Source organism: Chenopodium quinoa, unplaced genomic scaffold (assembly GCF_001683475.1).
Source record: "Chenopodium quinoa cultivar QQ74 unplaced genomic scaffold, ASM168347v1, whole genome shotgun sequence".
Lineage (NCBI taxonomy): Eukaryota > Viridiplantae > Streptophyta > Magnoliopsida > Caryophyllales > Amaranthaceae > Chenopodium > Chenopodium quinoa.
This window is the reverse complement of record NW_018744582.1, coordinates 2,770,445-2,797,756: the sequence shown is the minus strand read 5'-3', so window position 1 is coordinate 2,797,756 and position 27,312 is coordinate 2,770,445. Positions and strand designations below refer to the sequence as shown.

The following is a 27,312-nucleotide window of genomic DNA, read 5'->3' as shown; positions in this document are numbered from 1 at the left end:
AATAATCTGAGTCCATACTTTTAGCAGCCTAGCAGGAATAAACACAAATTTTAAAGTATAAGTTAGCTTAAAAAGTGTCCATATATACACATTAGAAATATCAATACCAGGTAAATAACGTATATGATACGGAGTATGAGTTAGTTTAATAAGTGCAAGTCCATTCATTATTCATTAGAAAACCAAACAATGATTAATATAATGAATCACTAGTTCACTACTCATCCAAAAAATTTCTCAACGATCAAAATTTATTACGAAGTAGTAAGTTACTAAGTTGTGCCGCATTATGTTGGATCAATTTGCAGGTTGGTTAAAAATAAATAAATAAATAAAAAACAGCCCCATCCCTAACCCTTACCCTACCCAGATCCACCACTGCCCACACCCCTGCTCACCACCCCAACCCACCCCACCCCACCCCTTAACCCTTAACCCCCACACACCAGAACCGTACCACCGTAACCCCACCATAACCCCACCCCAACCCACCCTACCACCCCAACCCATAATTCAAGTGGAGACATATATTACCTTGAATAACTTATACTTTAGGAATAAACACAAATTTTCGCACTAAATTAATCTTAATAATCATAATAAACACAAAATTTCGAACTAAATTTCGCACTTGAACCCTAAACCCTAAACTTCTTAATTCTTATGAACCCTAAACTCAAAAAAACCAAAAAAAAAAAAAAAACAGAAATTCGAAAGAGATGAACTAAAAATAAGAAATTCAACATGCAAACATCAAACAATCATTAAAAGCAATTGAAAATTTGAAACAAGAATAAACATATAAATTCTCACACTTAAATTTATTATTTCGAATTAAAAATACCAAAATTATAAGCAAATACTTACCAGATATTATCGGTGTGCATCGCCTAAGAGAATGAGGGAGGTGTCGGCAGTGGGCGGTGGCCGGAGCGAGTTGGGACAACCGTGTTGAGAAGTTGAGATTGAGGGAGGCTGAGAGAATCAGTTTGGGCTTAGGGAGTTAGGGTTAGAACTTAAAAATATGAAAGAGATTGAGGGAGGCTGAGAGAATCAGATATTTTCTTGTTTTTTTTTTTTTTTTTTTTTAATTACGATTTTCCCGGGTTTCAGGTCCGGACCTGAAAACCCCGGGTTTGGACCGGGTCCGGACCGGGACCGGGAACCTGGATTTTTAAGAACCGGGACCGGACCTGAATCAACAGGTCCGGGTCAGGTCCGGTCCGGTTCAGGTCGGTTCAGGTCCGGGCCAATTTTTGTACACCCCTACTCCCTATTGTTGTACTCTTGTACAGATCATGCTCCAAATTAGAAAACTTAATTTTGTTTTATTTTTCTATTTTGGAATTTGTTTTTTACAATTTTAATATTGCGACAGCAAAACAAATTTGTACTCTGTTACAAAAGTATGGGGATCATTTTCGTTTTAATTTTCAAGTGTAAATTCATTTTGTCAACATATAGTTCTTGTACTACTCTTCTATAAAGTAATTTATGTAAGAAAATTTTGAGTTTTGTTACCACCAAAACACTCTGTTTTGATTTTTGCTACTTATCTAAAATTTTATTTTATTTTATTTTACAATATCTAAAAGTTACAAAATACTCCGTATAGCTTTTGTTATCACTTAACATAATTCGTAGGGTTCCGTTAAATGGAGTCCATTATCTCATTAAATAATGATTTAATTTTAAAAAAAAAAATTAAAAAAAAAATACCGATTACTGTCAGCCTGTCAACCACCTCTCCCCCCTCCCCGTACCGGCTGTCGGCGCCCAAACGATCCCCGGACGCCGGCGACCTCACCCCCTCTCCCCTTTTCCACTCTTAGCTGCCCCAACACCACCCATCCCCTCTTTTCCCCCAACTGGAAATGGGCCCCCTCCTTACCCCCACCCTGAATCGACCCCTTACCCTTCCCCTACCCAAAAACCAGCACCCTAACCCTAAACCCGACCCTTAAAAAAACCACCCTAAACGGGTTTTAAGGTTTCGTTGGTTTCAAGGTGGCATTTAGAGTTAGGGGTGCCGGTTTTTGGGTAGGGGAAGGGAAGGGGGGTCGATTCAGGGTGGAGGTTGAGGTAGGGGTAATAGGGGTTAGTATAGTAGGAGTTCATATAATAGGGTTTAGATAGTAGGGGTTCATATAATAGGGTTTGAGGTAGGGATAGAAGGGTAATTAGGATAATAGGGGTTTCTATAGTAGGGGTTCATATAGTAGGTGTTGAGGTAGGGATACATACTATTTAACCCATATTATCCTAACCCCTACTATACTCTAATATATGCACCCATAGGGGTTTGATAGTAGGGGTTAGGATAGTAGGGGTTGAATAATAGGGTTGATATAATAGGGGTGGATATAGTTAGGGTTAGGTTAGTAGGGATAGTAGGAGTATAGTATAGTAGTGGTTAGGCATAAGGGGTATGTGAGGATATTAAGGGGGTTAATATAGTAGGGGTTAGAATATAGTAGTGGTTCATATAGAGGGGTTATTAAGGGATAGTAGGGGTTAGGGTGGTAGGGGTTAGAATAATAAGGGTTAATATAGTAGCGGTTATGAAGGGATAGTAGGTTTCTGATAGTTTAATTGATTAGGATAGTAGGGGTTAATATAATAGGGGGTTAATATAATAGGGGTTGAAGTAGGGATAATAGAGGTTAGTATAGTAGGGGTTAAACAGTATGGGTTAGGATAGTACGGGTTAGATAGTAGAGGTTAGAATAGTAGGGGTTATTAAGGTATAATAATGGTTAGGATAGTAGAGATTCATATAGTATAGCTTAGATATTAGGGGTTAGAATAGTAGGGGTTCATATAGTAGTGGTTGAGGTGGGGATAGTTAAGGTTTGTGAGGGATACTAGGGGTTCATATAGTAAGGGTTGGTATAGTAGGGTTATGAAGGGATAGTAGGGGTTTATATAGTAAGGGTTAGGATAGTAGGGGTTATTAAGGGATAGTAGGGGTTCATATAGTAAGGGTTACGATAGTAGGGGCTAGTAATAGAAGGGGTTAGGATAGTAATGGTATAGATAGTGTGGGTTAGAATAGTAGGGATTAGGGTAGTAGGGGGGTTCATATAATAGAGGTTAGGATAATAGGGGTAGTAAGAGTTCATATAGTGAGAGATAAGAGGAGTTAATATAGTAGGGGTTAGATAGTAAGGTTTTATATAATAGGGGTTCCCAACCTTGGGGTGAATGAAATCCGATACATAAATCGGTTACTAAAAGAATGGAAAAAGCTTTTATTGTGTCGCTTAAATTATATAGGAATTCCTGAACCCAAGAATTAAGAAGAATAAGTTCTTTATTTGCCAGAATGGAATAACCACCTAGAATAAGGAAACAGATTAAATTTGTGGAGAAGTGCAAAATCATATGGATACAATCTTCATTGTACGTCTTGATCAATTGAATCGTTTCATTGTGGATTCCTATATAGTTGTATAGATAATATGGATTAGTATAGTAATAGGTCTTAAGGTAGGGAAAATAGGGGTTAGATAATAGAGGGTTCATATAGTGAGGTTAGATATATAGTAGAAGTTTTGAGGGATATTAGGGATAGTTGGGGTTAGTATAGTAGGGGTCAGGGTAGTAGTAGGAGTTGAGGTAGGGATAGTACCCCTACTATCCTAACCCCTATTATCTAACCCCTACTATATGAACCCTTACTATCCTAACCCCTGCTATATGAAACTACCATACTATCCTAACTCCTAATATACAATTCTACCCCCTACTATCCCTATCCTAACCCCTACTATCTAACCCTACTATATTGTTCCTACTATCCTAACCCCTATCATACAATCCTTCCCCTTATTTTCTTAAGTCATACTATCTAACCCCTAATATCCCTATCTCAACTCTTATTATCCCTCATATAGTAGGGTTAAGATATAGGTAAGGATTAAGATAATATGGGTTAGATAGTAGGGTTTAGGGTAGTAGGGGATGAAATATGGATAGTAGGAATTAGATAGTAGGGTTTCATGTAGATATACTACCCTAACCCATTATATAAGGGGTTTGTGAGGCATTGTAGGCCCCTACTATCCCTACCTCAAGCCCCCAACTCCTATTACCCTAGCACCTACTATCAAACCCCTACTATATGTACCCATATTATTTAACTCCTACTATCCTAACCTCTACTCTATACTAACCCCTACTATACCAACCCTTTTATTCTTCACAAACCCCTAATATCCCTATCTCAACCCTTACTATAAGAGCCCCTACTATCGTTTGGGCACCGACAGCTGGTATTAGGAGGGGGGTTGGCAGTGAGGTGGCTGGGCCTCACTAACGGAAATAGTAACCAATTTTGTTAAATGTTTTTTGCTTTTAGGTGGTAGTAAAATAAAACAAAAAATTTAGATGGGTAGCAAAAGTCAAAGTGGTGTATTTTAGTGGTTGCAAAAGTCAAATTTTCCTTTATGTAAAGAGAAATGGGGCTATTTTTTCCAATTTTTAGTTAAGATTTTTGTTCCATTAAGATATTTGAATTAATATTATTTATTATTTAGGGTAGTGAAATATAAAGCCTTCAAGCAGTAAATAAACATTTAATATATTTCATAATTTGGAATTAATTAGGAATACATGTCAAAGTTACACATTGATCGATATGATTAATACTTGATTTAGTTTGATATCTTCATTTTTAGCTCCTTATACGCAATTTTAGGGACTTTATTAAATCATTTTCAACTATTTATTGAGATTTGTAATATACAATTACGTTAAGGAAGTCTGTGGAAAGTTCTTGTCGCTTGAATGGTTGCTCTGCTCTTGATTGTGTTCAACGAGTCAATTGATCGGATAATTTATACCATAATTGCAAGCTCTTGATTGATCCGATCAATTGACTCGTTGAGCACAATTTACAACACAATTGGAAACTCTTGATTCTCACTATATTGATACAAATAAGTATGACAATGGGATTAAGGCCCAAAATAGTTAAGGACGTGACATGATGATATCGAATCACGCTTAAACTAACTTATCGAAATTGACATGACGCAACGGTCTCATGTTGTATCATACAATCATGTCACTTGACCCACAAGCCAACATGGATTTAATTGAGAGCTTGGGGCAGACCAAACTCATGCCGGATCATGTCGTGCTTCGACTCGTTACTAACTTTGCATCTAAGAGGCAAAAGACCCAAAAGAACCTTCCCATTTTTTTCTCCTCAAAATTAAAGTCCATATTCCATAAAGACCCGGCCTTAATTTTGTGCCCAAACTCGAGTTGAGTGTTGGAACTGCACTTAATTTGAGAAATACCCAGAAACATTCTGAAATAAAGTAGCTTTGTTAAACACCCATTAACAAGATCAAATAATTCTCCATTGTTAAATACCAATGCGTGGTTTAGCGGCTCAGATTTATACTGTGAGTTTTTATTTCACAAATCCAATTTTTGGGATTATTTCAACCTATTTCTTTAATTAAGCTTGTATTAATCATCAAATTTGTTCTGTTTTAAGTATTTTTGCAGAGTTAGACCAGGAAATGTACAATCTAATGGAAACTCTACATTTCTCAGAACGAAAGGTCAAAATTGTTGCCTCTTTTTTATTTTTCTGTGATTAATACAAATTAAATTGAATTGGGTTTAAGTTATTTAGTTAATTAATTAAGGTATTTTGTAATTTGGGATTTTCAGAAGAATTAACTCTTGAAGAAGAAGCTGAAAGAAAAATTGGATGGGTGCTTAAGCTTATATTTGCTGGCACTGCTACTGCTGTTGGTTACCATCTTTTTCCTTATATGGGTAAATTTTGGTTTTTTCCTTCTATCTATCAATTTATATCTGAGATTTTTGTGTAAAAGAAGAAAGGACTGAACTTTTGCATATCGTAGCAATTGAGTTGATTTTTTTTTTTTTTTTTTGTTTAACTGATTTCTTGTGTTTTTGTTCAATTGTCTTGTACAGGAGATAATTTGATACAACAATCTGTGTCACTTTTGCAAGTAAAAGATCCCTTGTTTAAGAGAATGGGTGCATCTCGGATTGCTCGTTTCGCTGTAGACGGTATAATTCAGTGTTCTTTAGCTTGTGTTGCTTTTGTTTTCCTGTGAATTATATCTTTGGTGTGGTTTTTGACTTGTTATGTTGGAGCTATGAGGTTGGGGAGCATTTGCCCAACAAGTGTATTAGGGCATATTTGATGTATTGTGGAAATGAGGATAAATAGGCATTCATCATGTGTTTCATCTTTCAATATGCATATTAAACCCATTACAATTTCAGCTGTATTTTGAGAAGGCAATATTAGAAAGGGGGTTAGGAAAAAAAATAAATCAGTTTCCTTTTTTTTTATAAAAAAGGATCATCTTGCAAAGGCAAATGTGTACATTCCTGAGCTACATAATGCGTCCACCTTCATGTTTATGTTATATGCATCTTGCATCTCACTTGCCAGCCATTACTTGAAGTCTTGAACTTTTATTTGTAACCAAGCAAGTACTTTGTATCAATTTGCATGAAACACTTCAAAAAAATTTAAGAGGATGCAGGGTTGCAAGATCTTGTTAATGTGGATGCAAAAACCTGTTAAGTCATGCTGTACGTGGGTGATTATTATTGATGATCAACAACGCTAGTGTGCTACCGCTTATAATACCCCTTTGCCGTTGACAAAATGATGGACTCTATAACTGCATTATGGAAGCCAATGCTACAAGATACAGTTTTAATTTATTTCTCTATTTTTATTGATGTTTCTGTGCATTTCCCTTGTTCTTTCCTCTCTGAAGTGCATTTTAAAGAGGCCATAAAAGGAAATTAGATTTTAGATTTTAAATTTGTTGTAGATGAAAGGAGGCTGAAGATTCTAGAGATGGGTGGAGCTGAAGAGCTTGTGAAAATGCTGGACACTGCTAAAGATGACCGAACTAGAAAAGAGGCGCTTAAAGCACTTTCCGCTCTTTCAGCTTCAGGTACGATTCAATAATTTGTTGTTTTTTACTTAATGCTCTCAAAAGATAGTTTCTGTTGGGTCTTCGGCCCTGCTGAACAATACAGAATACTGATATTACTGAGTTCAAAAAGAATGCCCCTTCTGTGATTTTATCTATTTTTGGGGGGTAAATTTGGGCTTGATTAAAAGATATCACATTTTATATGATAGTAGTAGGTAATTTACCATGCCATCGTTCTTATATGTTATTTCACACTCGGTATGAGCAGATATCTTCAGTGAAGGATGAGTTATAACTGTTCTGTGACTCTGAGGACTTAAAATTTACATAATACTGATAAACAAGATAATGGGATTCCTACATATTGCACTTCAGAAGATAGAATGACTTGCCTCTACTTACACCTTACTAATAAGACTGATACTATCCACGAAATCTGAAGCTTCTTCAGAAGTAACAGGTTGATCATATAGTTTAATTTAAGTACTGAATAAAGGTTCTGATGTGCAATGACCGCTGCAGACTAGGTCATAGGCTGAGAGATCGAGAGAAATAAAACAATAGTCATTCTGAGCCACCAAACTTGCAAATACATTTATTAGTTCACGAATTTCAAGGTGGCTTTAGGGACGACAAACAACTTACCTCACCTTTCATTTGTTTTTGAAGAAAGATAACCTTTGTAATGTATAGTATTTGAACGGTGAAAAATGGTACGAATATCTGTGAATATCTTCCTTTCTCCATCACATTGAGAAGAACTCCTTTTGCTAGCATAATATAGAATTTTCTTCCAACATTTTAAAATGGATAATTTATGTAGAATTCAAGCATCCTAATGACCTTTTGCCTTTTGTTTCTTATATTTCTATGTCACTTGTTAGGACTATATGGTACAAGTTCTCTCTGTACAGCCTTTTTCGGGTAGGAATTGTAGACTTGGAGACTGAGCATGATCTTGTTCTATGGGAAATTCCTTGTAAAATCATCTTTATTTTGCAAGGAAAACCTCCAAGGGTAACTTTGTGTTTATGCTTTCCATGTATACACACACAAATGAAAATAAAATAAATAAATAAATAAATAATAATAATAATAAATTAAAAAAAAATAAAATTTGATCATGGGGGTCTAGTGGGTATAAAATTAGGAGTGTAAATTTGTAATTTATGGGAGGGAAGCCAAAGATACATCAGCTTCAAGAAGGTTGTTTAAATTGGGAGTTTGTGGTGTGAATGTGACCTCATCCCCTTGTGGGATGTGGTGGTATATGCTTATCGTATCTCTCTTCTACAGAATTGGGTTTTCCCTTATCTAAAAAGTTAAAACCAAGGAATTGGACTCCTCTATTTATTCCATTTAACAATATGGTCAGGATAGAGATAGAATGCTTTTTTGAGTTTCTCACATTGATTAAGTGCTCTGGTCAAATTCCCTAGTTGAAGGAAGTAGATGATTCAGTCAGTAATTTTTTTTAGAGTCAAATTCTAGGTTGTGATGAAGACTAATGCCAAAAAGGGAAAAAAAAACTGGTCGTTTTGTAGTGATTGACATGGGAGTATTGTTTGACATCCTGGAAATGTTAAAGATCTCCTTTAGTTTTGGACTTAAAATTGTTTTGTAAGTTTTTTTGATAAAATAACTTCAATACCCTTACTTAAGCTTTTATAAACTGATTTACATAAATAAAACACACCTTATTAAAATCTTAATTTAACTTAATTAATCTATCAATTCACCAAAATCATCTGAATCTCTCTCTCCTCGACTGAACCAAATCTCCTCCGGCCACCACCTTCGCCCACGCCGTCACCCTTGCTTGCACCTCCCCAGTCGATGAAAGTCTTGTTCTCGGCCCACCCTTCTAACCTCGCCCACACCCCAGCCGGCCACGGTGCCCTGTCACCCTATTAACTCAGCCTACCCTCCACTCACGCCTCTACCTCTCAAGTTTAGATCTGGTGGTTTCAAGACAAAAGGGAAGATAGCGTCGTTTTCCGGTTGTTGCTGGTTGGGTTTCGCATCTTTTTGGGGTAAGTGGGTGTGGTTTCGGGTGATTGCTTGTGTGCGGCTGTGCGCGGTGGGTGGGGTAGAGTAATGATGGTGGGATTTCAGGTGGTTGGGTGGGATAGAGGAGTGGTAGGGTTTTCGAGTTGTTAAGGTGGTCGGTGGGGTTTCAGGTGGGTCAATGGAGAGTTTTGGGTGGTTAGCTGGGGTTTCAGTGGTGCGGTGGTGGTGGTGGTGGTGGTGGTGGTGGTGGCGGTGCGAGTTGCTGTGTTGACGAGGGTGGTGGTGCGAGTTGCGGTGTTGACGAGGGTGGTGGTGGTGATGGTGGTAATTTATTAATGTGTCACTTTCTCTCTCCTTCCTTAAATCACATGCCCTTCCCTTTTCTTAGTTACCCATTTCATTTTTTGCCTAGGATACCACGTCTCCTCCAAAGTTGCGCATAATGTGTAACGGAGGTAGTATTTAACATCATATATTCACAACATTGGTTTCTGCAGACGAAGCTGCTGCTGCGTTACACCAAGCTGGAGTAATTTCTGTGATCAGGTCGGTTCCAGACCCTGCTGAGGATCAAGACATCACCACTTACAAGTCAAGTTTACTGAAAATGTTTCAAGATTTGTGATACAACTGAAAATCTTGGCTTTTAACTACTTATATTTTCATCTCCGATACTATCCATTTACAGTATTAAAGTCGATGCCAGCAACAGAATGCAGGTGCAGCATGATTAATTACGACTCTTTTGAAGACTAGAATGAGATGTGCTGCCCTACCATGAGCACAAAATAAGATATGTTTTATGTTCTTTTTGATGTATTTGGGCAAGGAGGTCAGCTGAGTTAAGTGCCCTATAAAACTGTGTCAATTACTGATAATTTCAACATGTGATTCATACTTCATGCCTTCATGGGAGTGTAACCCATTTGTAGAGTTATGATCTTGATTGACACACGGGTCCTTTTAATTAAATGTAATTGTTGATCAATTAATTGTCTCACTTTACTTGTTCATTTCTTAATACATTACCCTTTTTCTTTTACTACCCTAACCTGAATTAACTCAAGGAAATCCAAATTCTTACAGAATACGTTTTTTTTTCATATTGTCCACACTCCAACGCGAGTATTTATGCGCTTTAACTTGCACTTGAATTCTTCTCCAAGCATCCTGCCTCCATTTCTCTTAAATCTTGGCCTAAAACCTTGAAACTCACTGCCTTATCCAAGCGCCAATACTATATACTCCTCTCCAATGGTTCAGTGCATGCATAGGCTTGCGCTTGATACCTATGACCATGTGATTGAATCCTCAAAAGCATTCCCTGTGACCATTGTGATTGAATCCTTCACCAAAGCATATTCCTCATTACGCTTAGATCTCAACCTTAAACCGTCAAATCCACTGCCTTCTCCCTCACCAATGGTTCAGTGCATAGGCTTGCGCTTGAATCGCTAGCCTTTGTGCTCAGATCCTTCTCCAAAGCATACTACCTCATTACACTTAATTCTCGACCTTAAACCGCTCAACTCACTGCTCTTAACAATGACCAACACTATATACCCATTTCTCTCCAATACTTCAGAGCATAGGCCTCAATCAAAATTATCACTGCCTTTACAGTAACATGAGTCATCTCAAATCGGAGCTTGAATGGAAAGATAGATGTGTATAAATTTAAGATGTTTGTTGCACCAGAGTTTACACATTCTGTAGATAACTAAAATTAAAATACTCAAATTCAACACACGGGAAGTAGTTTGATCCAACTACAAATTGTTTCACTTGGATGCCTGCAATACTACTCACTTGCTCAGATATAGCAAACCCGAACATGGAAAAGAAACCAAAATACTACCAAAGATTTAGCACAAAATAGAGGGAAGACTGCAAAATTAATCATATTAGCTGATGATATACCATCAAATCCATATTATAGCCAAAGAACTAACATTCAATTCAACTAAAAATACTCTAAAACTCCAAAAGAGTAAAAATACAAAATTAAGTTCTTAAATCTTTTTTTGATTCATAACATCAGCACTCGAACTTCCACATCCTTCCTGGTTGATACTACCCAGGAACACTAACTGCAATTATGTGAACTCCTTACTGGCCACTTTGAGCCTTCTTCTTCTGCCAAAGGCGATCAAGGGCACTGTCGGCATCACCCTGCACAGGAAAATAAATCCTATGTAAGGCTACCCAGTGCAGACGGCTATTTAACAAGAAAGAATTAAAGAGAATATGTAAACTTTGCAGACCTGAGCACGGACAAAACCAGAAAGAGCAAAGGTGGTGGCGCTGCCAGTGTAAATACCCCTGTCATCTAAGTGACCAACGTTGATTTGGACTGAAGCATGGTCCTTGGAATAGATCAACCTGTTAGTGGCCGAACTGAAATAACACGAGACCCAGAAAAGACATCAATTATCCAGTAAAGCAAGGACTATAAAAGACAAGCTAATCACATTAGCATAACAAAATGTAAGCATACCATTTCCTGGGAATGTAAAGATCAATGATCTCTCCCTCGTCGTTTTGCATCTTTGCTTAGTTTTTAGGTGATAACACAACAATGCAAATACCTATTTTACACATAAAAAAAAACTATCAAAACATGCTCCAAGAAAACCATTCTCAGCAAAAGCAATAAGTAAAATTACGCTATACATTCAATCAATTAGTAACGACAACCGATGAGTAGACGACCGATTAACCTAAACATATACCAATAGCAGCCATGAACCAACATTAAAGCTAAAAATACTTGAAACAAAAATGCAACCCTTAGTATATAATCAATAATTAGCAAGCTTATACTAATTACAATCAAATCAATTCAAATTGTCCAAACAGAAACCCCATAATATATTCAGCAAGGGTTTCAACAAACAGCCTGATTATCAAGCCATAATTTAGATTTTAGAATGAAAGTAACTTTAAATTCTGGTTGAAAAACCAAACAAAATTCATTAATTGGAATATATCACAACTAGTTCAAACATTCAATCCATTAATTCCAATAAACTTGATCAACACCCGCAAATTTTAACAAAAAACCCACATCCCACATCATATTCTTCATTTCTAATTCAAAGCAACAAATTTCAACCATTTAAACAACTTTTTACCCAGAAGAAAATTGAAAAAAACAGACTTCTCTTTAATTTGCCAGAAATTTCAAAAAAATAAAAACAAATTTAAATCAACACGTACAACAACAACATAAAAAGGCATGAATGTAGAATCAACCATGAAATTGTGGAGTACAATTAAAAAGTAAAGATCAAACTAATTCAGAAATTCAAAATAAAAAGGAAAATACAATGAAGGAAGCAAAGGAGAGAGGAGAAATAAACCTGAGAAGGAAGCAGAGGAGAGAGACGGCGCAAGTGATGGGTGAAGAAGACGAATAAGGGGAAGTGTGAGGAGATTATAAGACCTTGGGAAAACCCTAACTTCTTATCAGTGGGCCAATTTATGGGCCTTCAACTAAACCTACGACTTTTTTATGGGCTTTTATTGGGCTATTTATCACTGCATTGCAAATGATAGGTAAAGTTGAAATTGATCAATTTCTTATTCCCTCTGTCCCAAATTATAATTCCTATTTGTGTTTTTTCACGGTATTTAAAAAATGGGAGGAGAAGATGATGAAGTATATTTAAAAAAGTGAGAAATACGATCATAGACAAAAGTTAGAGAAAGAAAGTGAAAAAATGTACAAGGCTAGTGGGAAATTCAAGGGTAATTTAGGAAGTACAATGAATAAAGTTAAAAAAAATAAGGTATAATGGTCTTTACATACTATCCAAAAATAAAAACGGACAACATTTTAAGTTTCCAAAATTGGAAAACGGGAACTATAATATGAGATGAAGGGAGTATAATATTGTAGGTTAATTGGCGATAACAACCTTTTTCTTATTGGAAGGTTGCCCTCTCAATTGAAGAAATTTATCCTGAAATGTATCATTTAAAATTATCTCGACATTTAATAAAACTCATAATCAATTAGAAGTCACCCACCCTATATTAGGGCAAATGTTACTGGAAAACTATAAAACGTTACCTAAAAACTCAGTGTGTAATAAAATTAGAGTATACTAGGTGTATCGAAAAGTCTTTTATTGACAATGGACTAAAAAGTTTTCTTAATGCGAAGTGATTGAACCGAAAAACTTCCCAACTGCACATGACTAGTTCCGAACAACGTGATTTACTCCTATGCATTTGTCATACAGAGTCAATGTTCTATAATGGCTATAGCCTATAGGTTAAATGTTACGCAAAATTTGAATGATGATTTACGCATGTTTTCATTTGTAATAAATAATTTCCGACTATACGAGTATTACTATACTCTTGCCATTTGGACGAAGTTTGTAGCTCTCGTTTGCCATCATGTTCATAGGTAAGTTATTTGGAAATACAGAAAATTGTGCCAAAATTCATGTTTATTTAGACAATTAACTTAAATATTTTACATATTCCTATATTTTATTGATAGAGTTGGAGACCTTGGAGGTAGTATAATGGTTTTTGGTAGAGCCGTTCAATTTAAAATAGGAAAAATTGATTCTAATAATCCCATCTTTAAACGATTCGCTGTTAATAATCCCACCTTTTGATTAATATTTAATAATCCCATCTTTGGGGGGTATTCACTTCTAATGGTCCCTTATGACCGGTAATTTGTTGTTTGGGTAAGTTTTTTTTTTTTTTTTTTAACTTCCTTGGCCACTAGGAGGTAAGAAAAAAAATTTATTTATTTATTTATTTTAAGGAAGAAGGAAAGGGAAAAAAAATTAAATTTTTTTAAAAAAAAATATTTCGACGAATCACAAAGTGACACGTGACATGTTAACCCATTATACCGGTTACCAACAAGTTAGGGACCATTAGAAGAGAATGCCCCTTAAAGGTGGGATTATTAGATAATAATCAAAAGGTGGGATTATTAGCAGCGAACCGGCCAAAGGTGGGATTATTAGAATCAATTTTTCCTTTAAAATATTGGTAGCTTCTTTGATTATTCCCTCTGTTTTTTTAATTTGCATCATTTTAGGAATGTTTTTTTTTTTTATAAGTTGCATTACTAATGTCAATCAATAACATAATAGTAAAACAGACACCAAGAATGACACGAGTCACTTCTTGGTGTTGTTTTTCCCCCTCTAAAACTTTTTTTCTTTGTTTTTTTTATTCACTTCCTTAAAAAAAAAATTCATTTCTTTATACAATTGTAATTCACTTTCTTAAAAAAAATATTCACCAAATCATATAATTGTGATTCACTTCCTAAAAAAAAATTCACATATTTTCCATATTTTTATTGTATAAAATATTATTCTATATCTTTTACTTTTTTTTGGTGTTTTACCTAGTTCACAGTTTGGTCTAATCCAAATTCAGGGCTCAATTATGGGTACAAATTAAGATTCAAACTTTTTCAATAGCATTTAAAAATATGAGGATTATTTGTTGGTAGATTTTGAATTAACATTATAATTAGTTATAAAATTTTGTAAAAACCGTGTGTGGCACATGACTTAATCTAGTATTTTATTATTTCTCTCTTACTTTAAACCCCACTCAAATAATTTATCATTTCTCTAATTCGATCTCTCATAGTCCCCACTACTCTCTCTCATATACATTCACTTTCATAGTCCTCACATTACTTTTATCCTAATAAATTATTCATGCACTCACATTATTATATTATACCAAATTCATTCTCTTAAAACTCCGCAGAGAGTAGTAAAGGACAGTCTTTAGTGATCCTTTCTAAATAAAAAGTACTCAAAATTAAGATTTCACATTTTTCACTCAATGATTGTACTAAATATATCTGTTAAAATGAAAATGCTATGGATGTGAGTTCTTTGAGTGAAAACGGAGTATGCACTTTTGATGTGGAGCATTGAAGAACCAACAGTCTGACATAGCAAACAATCTGCCGAACGAGTGTTGTTGCCCTCTTCTAAATAAAATTACCCTTGTTATACCATTCTAAATAGTCGGGTTTTTTTGTGAGTAGAAATCCATATATGTATAATATGTTACATTAGATTGCAAAAACCTCTCACCCTATTTCTATATGCAGATGGCCAACTCTCCATCACAGTTACATACACATACCTCCAGTCCATGATACAAAGACATCATTCCAAGATGGAACAAGGCCATGGATTTACTCATTAACTTGCATCTACAAATGAATAGCTCATGGTGCTAAAATCAACCGCATTCCCACTCAATTTATAGACACTATGATCATATAATATACCAAAAATACGCACAATGAATACAATCGAGCCAGACAACCAGGGTAATTCTAAGACTTGCTTTCGTTGAAAATATTTGTTGCAATAGAAATCGTGCTGGTAACTACTGCCAAAGTCAACATTATCAAGGCAACAACTTTATCTCTAGTTGAAGATATGCCGCGAACATCTCTGCCATGAGAAAACAGATTTCATAAGCAATGACAATTTGTATCCATAGCTAATGAAAAGAAGTAAAAGCCAGAGTAGTATACCTTAGAGTGATGGCAGCAGGGAAAATGAATGCTATTGAGATGATGGTAGTAGAACCAACATACTGAAAGAATATCCATATATCCGGGATGGCAATAGCAGCCAAGTAGGATAAGCCCAATAGTACTAAAGTGAGAGAAATGAATCTGAATTTGTCATTAGCTAAAACTAGCTTCTTAGGGAACAGGAGTTCATCTATGTTGCCTCTCAGAGAGAAGTTCAGCAGAGGATAGACTAGCACAAGGTGAAAAGCGTAGCTCAACCGTACCACATCATTCAGGAAAGGGCTTGCAGAAGACCTGTCGAAGTTTACAAGTATGTCGGAAGCAATTGACTCCCCAAACAGAAGGTACCCGAAGAAGCCAACAGAGAAGTAGATGACAACACAAAGTATGAGAGAAATTCTTGTTGCTGTTGTCATCTTAGACGGCTTGCCAAGTTCTGAGCTAATCGGATGGACTACAAAGGAAAACAGTTAATATTTCAGATGCACTCTTTTTATCAAAATATGATTTCATTTACCTTTAACTCATAGTAATTAGTATCAAAAAAATTTACTTAAAATATTCAGAAAGTGACCACTGAGCAGCTTGTGCTGAACTGAGAAAATTTCCCAGCAACACAGTTTTGCATAATTTTTCAGTTTCGAGGGGAAAAAAAATTGTAACAGGAAAATTAAAGGTCTATTTATAGTTTAGTGCAAAGATTAGAGAAACACCTTCCCTTCTTTTCTTTTCTCAAGGCAGTTAAGAAAGCTTTAGTTTATATATTTTCATGTAAAAAAGTTCCTTTGGACTAGAGAGCAAAAATATGTATAAGTTGGTAAATTAACTACTCATAGTTCGGATTATTTTGCACATACCACTTCTACTGGCTCATATTATGTCGGAATTCACTTAATACTATTATAGTTGAAATTTTTTTTACTCACCATTGAAGTGAAATGTGAATGCTGTTACAATTACTGGGACAGCAGTGAAGAGGTTGAAGAATGAAGAATGACCATCCAATTCAGGAAACAATCTAGGCTTTTGAACATTTCCTTCAAAGAGCGCAGAGATGGCCATCACGAAGCTAATGCAAACAAACACCACGGCTAGGAGAACAGCCACTGCAGAGGAAAACCTCAAGGATTCTGCATGAAAAAAAAAATGGGAGTTCAGCTCATACTTAGATCATGTTTGAACAGATTCTAATGATCACGCCTGAGTAACGTTTAACTAGGGCTTTAATCGATAGTTTTTCAGGAAAGCATCTCCACATTTTAGCAAGAAATTCTTATTACAGCATAAAGTAAATACTGTTAACAGCACAAATAGACTGAGTTGAGCTTACCAACACGCCGGAAAAGTGCTAAAGGGAGAAGAATGAATACGACAATGAAGAAAAGGGCATAAGGCCGAGCATTCCACCAATGAGAGCCAAACCATTCTTGTAAAACACCCAAATGAATGGACTCTCCATTCTCACTCCCAGAGAAAACATCCCCTGCCGGGATAAAAAGCATTAGGATATTAAGCACATGTTTTAAGAGCTCGTCATGGAAAACATCATCGTATTTAAATATACGAATGCCCAACACAAAAAGAAAATAAGCTATGCCACATTGTCACTGCCAAATTGTTACAACTTACGAGTAATCACCTAATCAGATTGTTCTATATACCTCATTGACAGTCCAGATTTGTCCCTAATAGAATAAAATTCTAATTCAACCAGCTTGAATTTGATCTTTTGACATTAATTCAAGCTGCAAGTTAACTATAGACAGAGCGAGTCCAATAAAACAATCAATCCAATACAGAAACAGTCTCTCAAAAGCACATAAATTTGCAAGAATTAGCATAAATTGCACAGCACATAAATGGATGTATGGATGTGGCACTTTATCTACCTAAGTTGTTAGATCAAAGTTCAGTTCTTTCAAGAAGGCAGTACAGTAAATGATCAGATCGATTCATGTTCATTTCGGGTCAGATTCGAGTTGGTCACACCTGATGATGATTATCACTACATCATATCTACTTTACATATTCGTTATCGAACACGTACTGCGTACAAAACATATTAAGGTTGGGCTAGGGATCGTGAGCTCCATCGACTATCTACACTAGTATATCACTTGCTTCGGCTCTATGACTCTATCAAGTATCCACACGACTACCTACACTAACACGAGTATATTACATTATCACTCGATTCACTTCATTAGTACTCGCACAGCACGACTATGTACTAATCCACACTTCACGACTATGTACATAGTTACATACTAGAACCTTTTCCAATTATAGTGAGACTTTTGCTAGACTTTTCATCTAATTTAAATCTCTACCACCAAAATAAACTAATCTAAAAACACTAAAACCAAAACATAGATTAAAAAAATTAAATCAAACTACATGTATCAATGCAAAACATGAAGAAAAATGAATAAATATATTTAAAAAATTAAAAAAATAAAATAAAATTGTCACCTAAAATAATAAGATAAACGATCAAGCAGCCCCAATTTGAAATGATCACACAAAGCTTAACAAGCAAAGATCCAATCCAACCAAAAGACTCCCTCATAACACCACCATACGTCGCCGGTTCGCCGGAAAAATTCGCCGAACCACCGGAGTTAGTAAACCGAAGCAAAAAGTTGACAGATAAATCCGACAACAAAGCGACGGTAACAATCAGGAAAAACGCCGGAATAACTCCGAGAACCTTCAATGTCGCCGGAATAGACATAATTCCGGCGCCGATAATGCTCGTTGACACATTAAACACGGCACCAGAAATCGACGCTTCTTTGTCGGTTCGTTTTTCGGCGACGCATTTCGTCGGAAGTAGTGGAGCTCCGGCATCGGAAATCATTTTACCGGCGAAGTGATGAAATTACAAAACTGCCCCGCGCGTTTTTTTGGTTGTTGGTTTTGTTGTGGTGTGAGAATTACCATAAATACCACTCTCACCCTTTCTATTTTAAAAGAGATGAAAATAGAAAGGGTGAGAGTGGTATTTATGGTAATTTTGATGAAGGGGCATGTACCTGGACGTCACATGGGGGACAAAATCAGATTTTTGATGTTTTTATAAAGGATGTACTTGGACGTGGTATTGGCCCATGTGAAACACGACGATTTTTTTACAATTATTGAAGAGTTGGATGTAGGAACAAGTCTTAAATGAGAGTCGTGTTGAGTAATTGAAATTTGATTTCAGGTCTTAGATATCAAATTTGAGATATTTGGTCTTGTTTGACAAAGTAATGGTAGTAAATAGCTTTGAGTGATTGAATAAGCAGTTGTTAGTATAAGCAGTTGTTAGCTTATAACAAGTAAATGATATGGATTATTTTTATTAGGTTTTATGTTCGACAAAAGTAGTTGTTGGCTTATTTTTTCTTTTGAAAAGAATGCTGGAATATGTTATTAACGAGTTTCTCTTGGTTGGTTGTAAAAAAATATATTTTTTTATTTAATTAGTAAGGAGAATCTTGACCACATCTTAACCCTCGCAGTTTTTGGTCCAGTATTTACAACCTCACTTGGTAGGATTCAAATCTCAGACCTCTAGGATATGAGATAAGAACCTTACCAAGTGAATCAACACTTTGTTGGTTGGTTGTAAAGAATATACTATGAAGATTTTAATAAATGTATTGAATGCATGTATTATTGCCCTAACGATAAATGTATTGAATGCATATATTATTGCCCTAAAGATAAATTGTGAGCTTGTGACATCCATATCCCCTGGATAGGAATCCTATTATGCTATCCTGCCTAAGAATTCTCACTAAATCATATACAATCAAAGTTGATGCATTTTGATAAAGTTTTGGCTATGTGTTATTTACCTTATTTATAGATTTTATTACTTATTTAATTAGAATTAGATCAAATAAATAAAGATTATGAGACCAAATCGTATCGTATTTCATACTTAAATTGAATTTTGTAGATTAAAATGATTAAAGATTTAAACAATACACCAAAAAGAAAATAGTCGACAACAAAGAAAAATAAACATTTGTTTTTTATTAGTAGACAAACAAAGGTAAAGATGTAGACAAGAATTAATCACGAATCCCTAATGCAGCACCTTCCCTAAAAACTTCAGCCAACATACTCGTTAAATGAATTGCCAAATGGAATGTTCATTATGAGGCAAAATGCAAGTACTACATACAGTATATGAATTAATGTCAAATGATACAATAAATAATAAAGAGAATTTCTTCCATTTGATTATTGAAATCAAACAATTAATTTTCACTCTAATACTCTATCTGATTTTCTAAAAAAAATATACAACAAATAACAAGAAAAACACAAATTTAAAACTTTACCAATAGAAAGAACATGAAAAAAAAAAAAAAAAAAAAAAAAAAAAAAAAAAAAAAAAAAAAAAAAAAAAAAAAAAACCATTTTACATCTCAAATGGGGCCTTTATGTTAACTGTCTATGGTAAAGTCGCAACACAAAGGTAATGCATCCTATGAATTTTGTTTGTGAAACTGGACCCAACTACATCATGCGAAACTTAGCCCGATTTTCTGGGCCAACTCGCTGGGTCCATACCTGATTACTTGCTTTAGAACAATCTACAAGCATCAAGGAGTATTAGCAGTAATAAGGTCATATGGGGCACTTGATACAGACAACATCGCCACTTGCCAACCAAGCACATATTGTAGCCTAGTAAACGGCAGTTAACTCATTAAGTGCTGTACTCAGGAAATGTTCTTTATCGTTTTTTGTTTACAATTTTCTCAATACAATATACATAGTCATAAATGTTGTAAGTAGGAGGTATGACTAATTTTCAACTTATATCATTTATACTTTTTCAAACTCTTAAAGCTGAAAACAGGAAATTTACAATGATGTGGTATAGAGCCTAAGTTTTACGAGTATTTCTCACAAGAGTACATGAATCAACACGACAATACCATGCAAGATCAGTAACAAACCGAATGACTGCATAAACTAAAATCACTGTTCAGCAGCCAAAGAGATTGAGCTACTGATACAATACAATTTACAATTAAGCATTTTGTAAAGATAGTAACATTATAGATCTTACAAACTACAGGACCCCTTGCACTTGGACTGAGGATCCGATGCTGCAATTGCTACCACTTTGATACGTTCATTCACAGGTTTGACAAAATCCATTCAGCCACAATATAAAAAACAAGCTCCTTCCCTTCACCTTAAAGTTTCACTGACATGTATGAGAACTCCAACGATCAATTCAGTATGCTAAGAAGCTTCAACCAAAGAGGCTCAGACCAGCTCTCTCTTGTTGGTAGAGATAAATGTGGTTCAGAAAAGAATATTTACATTTTACAGGAAGAATATACATTGGTTAATTCAACCACCACAAGAAAATGTGTCAATTCAGGAAAATCCAGGCGCAGAAGATAAAGGAAGCCTGATGAATAAGAGAGACGGATAAACTGATCAGCGTGATCACCAGATCAGCAAACTTCAGCTAGAACTGAAGTGCACAAATCACGATAGACTATAAAACCTGCTAATGTGGGTGACTGCGAGAAAACGGCTAGGCTGTACTTCCCGAAGTAGTGGACAAATTGGTCCACATAGCAATTGTGCTGGTAAATAGCGCAGCAAGTACAAGCAAGACTGCGACCACCTTGTCCCATGATGTAGAGATCCCATGAATATCCCTGCCAATAATTACCGTCAAAAATTTTGCCAACAAACATATTAACAAGCATCTGAACAGCACCAAATTAAAATTTGCTAAAAAAGTACCTTAGAATGATAGAGGATGGAAATATGAGTATAAGGAAAACAACAGTTGTTGAACCCAGTATCTGGAAGCAGTACCATATGCTTGGTATGGCGATTGCAACCAGATAAGCAAGGACAAGTGGTATAGACGTGAGGCATATGAATCTTGGTGTGTCTTTGGCTAAGTCAGGCTTGTCCGGGAAGAAGAGCTCATCTAAATTGGCTCTCAGACAGAAATTTATCAAAGGAAACACCAGCATGAGGTGAACTGCATAGCTTAATCGAACAATGGCATTGATTACTAACCCAATCATAGTACCATGACCAATCTGGTCGAAGTTCACCAGCATGTCCGCATCAATAGAATCCCCAAATAATAGATAGCCGAAGAATCCAATACAGAAATAAAAGAAAGCGCATATGACAAGTGATATCCTGATAGCCACTCTCATGTCTGAAGGTTCTCCAAGCTCTGCCCTAATAGGATGAACTGCAAAATATAGTAAATTCAAATGAATATCACTGCTGAGAACAGCTACATGCACAGATGCACTGGTACAGATTTATGCTTTTTTTAAATAAAAATAAAAAATAAAAAAAAATAGTAAATTGTTGGATGAAGAAAACATGGACACGGCCTCGAGTTGATTACAACCATTTCACATGTCTATTAGTTTCTTTAAATTACTCCAAATTTCAGTGTACACTTACAATTTAACCACCAGCATAAAACTATGTTCTGCCTAACTTATTCCAGTACCATATCGAATAATAAGAGATCAAGAATTTCAAACTAGAAAAAGAAAGAAAGAAGAGGAGGAAAACCCAACAGGTACAATATTAGCAACCCGAGAAGCAATAAGAAACTAACAGCTGATAGCATAGTGTTCAGCACCCTTACCATTGAGTTGATATCCAAAAGCAGTCATAAAAACTGGGATGGTGGTAAAAAGACTGAGGATTGAGCCTTGACGGGAAAAATCCGGCACTAGCTTCAGGTTTTGTGTTTTCCCTTCCAACATTGCTTCTATTGCCAATATTGAGGATATGACAACAAACACTAAGGCAAGGAGAATTGCCAATAATGAAGTGTACCTAAGTGAATCTGAACAGCAAAATAAGGACATGGTAAGAAGTTGAAATAAAAAAGCAGAATTCCAAACAATGTTGACACAAGCAATATCCATTAGCCACAGGGAATATTATTTTTACAGGACTGTCTGAAGTACTGACCTACACGACGAAACAACACCAGAGGAAGGATAACAAGAATCACCACAAAGAGAATTGCAAAGGCACGCGAAGTCCACCAATAAAACCCAAACCATTCCTGTAGTAGTCCAGTGTGGATGGTGCTCCCGGAATGGGTTCCAGAAAGCACATCCCCTGAAAAAAAATAAAAAAGGGAAATAAAAGGTAGTTAGTCCCATGTAAAACCGTAAAGTAACAGGATTCTGATCAATCGGATAGATTCTACTGTTTCAGGTTATGATAGCTAATGAGGCTACAGCTACAACCACAAAAATAATATTGGTTAAAGACCTAGAGCAGGTTTTTGTAGTACAGTTGCATGAAAATTTACAAGAACATACCATTAGCAATTTCGCATGCATAATTATTACTTTCATTTTCAACTCTATTAAGTGTTCCAGAAGGTGAAAACTCTTAAAGATTAGTTTGATATCTCCTTGCCACAGGTCCATGACATTAAATGGATTAGGAGTTTAGGACTCTAAGACCACCAATGTTGAGTAACAATCATACAGAGACAGGCATGTACCTTTCTTAGATTAATTAGTGGACAAATTGCAGTTTAGTGCCCATTAACCATCAATACTTAGACCAGTTGCAGGAAACCAACTACAAATTATACTTTCACCCTCAAAGTTTAGTCATTGATCAGATTATGAAGCTGTTATTATGCCAATTTATTTTCCACCACATGACCACACATATATGCAGGGCTAATATTGAAGCATTATTACAAGAATTATACTCCAAAAATATACAAACAAGACAGCCAATCAACAAACTACATAGTGTCATTTTATTGGTCCACGACGAGTCCGTATTATCAGTATATCAGTATCATATTAAACACAAAGTACGCGTTCAAGTGTCAAACATTGCTAATTTATGAAGAAAAAGTTCATGGTTATCAATACGAGCCCATATAACATAGGGTCATAACTCTCATAAGTACCCTCAAATTCTCACATTTATGGTCACACTCGGGGTAAAATAAAGAGTCCGGGTAACATGGGGTCATAACACATAGGACACCTGATTGGCAGACACCCTCAAATTCTTACCTTTACGGTCCCATTCAGGTATATGAGGTAAAATAAAGAGTCCGAATAACATGGGTCGAGGAGGTTATAAGCTTACAACCTATAGGAGACCCTCAAATACTTGGTCTGATTTCCCAATAGCCATCTTAATAGCTATCCAAAAGGTCATCTATATTAATCCATATATTCAAACAAACTACCAAATACACAAATAATATGAAAATTAAATATCCATTATATACAAAACAACGAAAAGAAAATAGAGATTAAGAACAAAAACCAACTTACCAATAATAATGAGATAGATGATAAGACACCCAAAACTAGTAATCATAACACAAATTTGCAAAGCAAGAGAACCAACTCTTCCAAAAGACTCCCCCATTAATCCAGCATAAGTAGTTGACTTTCCAGAATGAGTATACCTTAACATATACTCTCCAGTGATATCTCCCATAATTGCAACAATTACAAGAACAATCAAAGCTGGGAAAACACCCAAAACCTTAAAAGTTGCAGGAATTGACATAATTCCAGCCCCAATCATAGTAGTTGATATATTGAATACTGCACTTGCTAAGCTTGCCCCTTTTTCTCCTGATTCTTCTTCATCATCCAATTTCTCCAGTAATGGGATTTCAATTCTTGATTCTGTTTCTCTTTCTTCTTTTCCCTTCATTTTCTGGGTTTTTTTTTTGGTGGGGTTTGAAGATTTGAAGCTAAGTTTTGTGATGTTGCCCCTTTTTAAGCTAGATTTTGTGCCTGAATATGATTGAGAAAGAGTGAGAAAAATAAGAATATAAATAGATAGAGTTGGCTTGAGAAAGTTGGCTATCTTTTTAGATCTTGTAAAAATGGATAAAACCCAGTCTAGCATACGGCTATTATGTCCTTATATAAGATCACAAGGTGTATTGAATTTGTTATTTTTGGTCATTGAAAGCGGTTTGTGGTATGCCCTTTTGTTTCTATTTACGTAGTAGTTAATATTTTGATCCCGTAAAGATGTAATGATTGTATTGTAAACAATGTGTTTCCATGATTATATTTTCCGTATAGTTGTGAATTTTCTATGCGACTTCAAATAAGGTAAAACTAATTGTAGCACATAATACGAAGTACTTTTTTTATTTCTTAATGTTTACAACAATTTGACTTTTACGTTATTCACATGTGAATTCCTTAACATATCTTCATCTCTAAATTTATTTTAAAGTATTGACCAACTTAATTTTAGTAAAATTAGTAGCGGAGATAATGTGAATAAAGCAAAGCCTTAGAGACAAGACAGAGATACATCAATTCATCAATTGAAAATGTGGCTAGTATTGACTATGACCCTATTTTAGTTTGAGATAACATAATGTCAAATTAAAATGAAAGTTCATCAAGCTTTAAATATTATATTGTTTATTTTCATTATACTCAAATAGTGAACTTTAAATATAAGGGTTGATTCATCAAGAATATTATTGTAAATACAAATGTAACTCACTCAATGGTTTATGATTCTCTTTAAGTATTAAAAACTACTCCCTATATAGAGTTATCTCCTCTTCTTAAATTAAATGATAAATATAAATTAGTAGTTGAAAACGACTTATCTCAGTTTTAATAAATCACCAAAAAAAAAAAAGGCCGTCTTAACACCTATACCCCATCACAAATAAAATCGAAAGTACTAGTAATGAAAATGACAAATAGTGTATTGAACCTTCTAAACCATAAATACAATTACTTGAAACTTAAGAAGATACCTGATTATATCAAGAATTTTGCGCCTAGATGACGACAATGATTATTGACAATAGCAACGAATTTTCGTGTGGTTAAGAAACGTAACACGACATGCAATTATCATAATATATAATGCAAAAACTTAGGCAAAGTGTGTTATCATTGGAAGGAAACATAAATATAGAGAAATGACGTTATTGTTCGACTCAATTCTCATCTATGTTTCGGCCCCTTTTTTGGGGATCAAGAGAGGGATTCCTAATCAAATGAACTGGTTCTTGATGGGCATGATTTGGGTCCTTTATTTTTCTATTGTTTTTGTTTTTATCCATGTTTGATTTAGACTTCTTCTACTTCCACTTGTCCTCTTATTATTTATTATGCCTTGTCAGACATGTTAGCCTAATCGTCAGGTATATATATGTGGTATTTCAAATAAGTATATATATACATTAAGTTAAGATTGGTCTAGTGGGAAAGATTGTACCTTTCAACCTTAAGCTTGAGGGTTCAATTTTCACTAGAGACACTTTGAGGCTGGGGGTCCTTCACCCTTCCCACCTCACTTTTAAAGTATTTAACTTGCAAATATTAGACCAAAACAATCATGAGGGTTGAGGTATGGTCAAAATTCTTCTCCCTACCTTAAAAAAATAACAAATAAATAAAGTATACATACGTATATATTTTTGTAAATAAACACACATATATTTTTTTTTTTAGGACACGTATACATTATTTAATTGAAGAGAATTTGTGCCAAAATAATCTCAAAGTAGTGTTAATCTTCCCATTCATCTTCCATCAAATATTTATACAATCTCTTAGAAACCTAACCAACGTAGGATTCTAATATATCTATCTTAGGGAAAATACTAAAAGATAATACAATGCAATCTCAAGATAATATAAATTATATTCCCTAAATATCTATCTTATCATCCCCCCTTAAGTTGGAGCATGAAGATCTCGAATGCCCAACTTGGCAAGTAGCGACTCGAACTGAGCCTTCCCTAAGGCTTTGGTAAAAATGTCCGCAAGCTGCTCCTTCATAGGAACATACAAAGGCAAAATTAAACCCTCTATAATTGCATCTCTCACAAAATGCAAATCAATTTCAATATGTTTCGTTCTCTCATGGAATACCGGATTCTTAGCAATGTACAGGGCTGACTGACTATCACATAATAAATTCATACCCTGCGAATGTTGCAAACCTAATGCTCTTAGTAGTTGTTTCAACCACTTTAGTTCACATGTCACGGCCGCCATTGACCTATATTCTGCCTCTGCAGATGATTTAGAAATAGTTTGTTGTTTCTTGGTACTCCAAGACACAAGTGAAAAACCAAGCAACACAAACCAACCTGTCAACGATCTTCTAGTCAATGGAAAACTAGCCCAATCAGAGTCACACCAACCTTCAAGTCGCAATTCACTTTCCGATCGAAGAAGTATCCCTTGTCCTGGATTCTTCTTCAAATAACGCACCACTCGAAGCGCGGCCTCCCAATGTTCTTCTCTCAGATTCTACATAAACTGAGACAAAATATGAACAGGATATGCTAGATCCAGCCTAGTTACAAACAAGTAAATTAGACGTCCAACAAGTTGTCTATATTTTTCCACATCCTCCAATACTTTGCCTTCTGCAAGAGCTGATTTATGATTCTGTTCCATCGAAAAATCTGTGGGCTTAGTTCCCAATAATCCAATTTCAGAAATAATATCCAATGAATATTTCCGTTAGCAAAGGTAAATTCCATGCTTACTTCTCGCAACCTCAAGGCCTAAGAAGTATTTTAATACTCCCAAGTCCTTCATCTTAAAATAGTTTCCCAAGTATGCCTTGAATTTCGATAAGATTACTTTATTGTTCTCTGCAACAATCAAATCATCCACATATATCAACACATTCAACTGCAATTTTCTTTGGTCAATGTGAACAAAGAGTAATCTGAGTAGGATTGCTTAAATCCATATTTCTTCAAGGCTACAGTCAATTTTGCAAACCAACATCTGGGAGGCC

At 35.3% G+C, this 27,312-nt stretch overlaps 4 protein-coding genes across 4 annotated transcripts; 1 reads left to right on the top strand and 3 right to left on the bottom strand.

Annotated features, from left to right (window-relative positions):
- The first annotated feature begins 5,154 nt into the window (after positions 1–5,154).
- Positions 5,155–9,980, top strand: LOC110699368. Its single transcript, XM_021876892.1, has 6 exons — positions 5,155–5,414; positions 5,510–5,576; positions 5,689–5,796; positions 5,959–6,057; positions 6,840–6,965; positions 9,455–9,980. Exons 1-6 carry the CDS (start codon positions 5,385–5,387, stop codon positions 9,580–9,582), a joined length of 558 nt encoding a protein of 185 aa, XP_021732584.1. The 5' UTR covers positions 5,155–5,384; the 3' UTR covers positions 9,583–9,980.
- An 853-nt stretch (positions 9,981–10,833) lies between these two features.
- On the bottom strand, positions 10,834–12,433 carry LOC110699369 (40S ribosomal protein S21-like). The gene is made up of 4 exons (XM_021876893.1): positions 12,320–12,433; positions 11,455–11,545; positions 11,222–11,354; positions 10,834–11,129 (listed from the first exon to the last, which is right to left on the bottom strand). Exons 2-4 carry the CDS (start codon positions 11,502–11,504, stop codon positions 11,067–11,069), a joined length of 246 nt encoding a protein of 81 aa, XP_021732585.1. The 5' UTR covers positions 11,505–11,545; positions 12,320–12,433; the 3' UTR covers positions 10,834–11,066.
- Positions 12,434–14,944: 2,511 nt separating this feature from the next.
- On the bottom strand, positions 14,945–18,465 carry LOC110699367 (amino acid transporter AVT6C-like). Its single transcript, XM_021876891.1, has 5 exons — positions 17,980–18,465; positions 16,838–16,990; positions 16,434–16,637; positions 15,505–15,961; positions 14,945–15,421 (listed from the first exon to the last, which is right to left on the bottom strand). Exons 1-5 carry the CDS (start codon positions 18,365–18,367, stop codon positions 15,301–15,303), a joined length of 1,323 nt encoding a protein of 440 aa, XP_021732583.1. The 5' UTR covers positions 18,368–18,465; the 3' UTR covers positions 14,945–15,300.
- A 1,845-nt stretch (positions 18,466–20,310) lies between these two features.
- Positions 20,311–24,432, bottom strand: LOC110699366 (amino acid transporter AVT6C-like). Its single transcript, XM_021876890.1, has 5 exons — positions 23,835–24,432; positions 22,489–22,641; positions 22,157–22,360; positions 21,277–21,745; positions 20,311–21,188 (listed from the first exon to the last, which is right to left on the bottom strand). Exons 1-5 carry the CDS (start codon positions 24,421–24,423, stop codon positions 21,062–21,064), a joined length of 1,542 nt encoding a protein of 513 aa, XP_021732582.1. The 5' UTR covers positions 24,424–24,432; the 3' UTR covers positions 20,311–21,061.
- Positions 24,433–27,312: the final 2,880 nt, after the last annotated feature.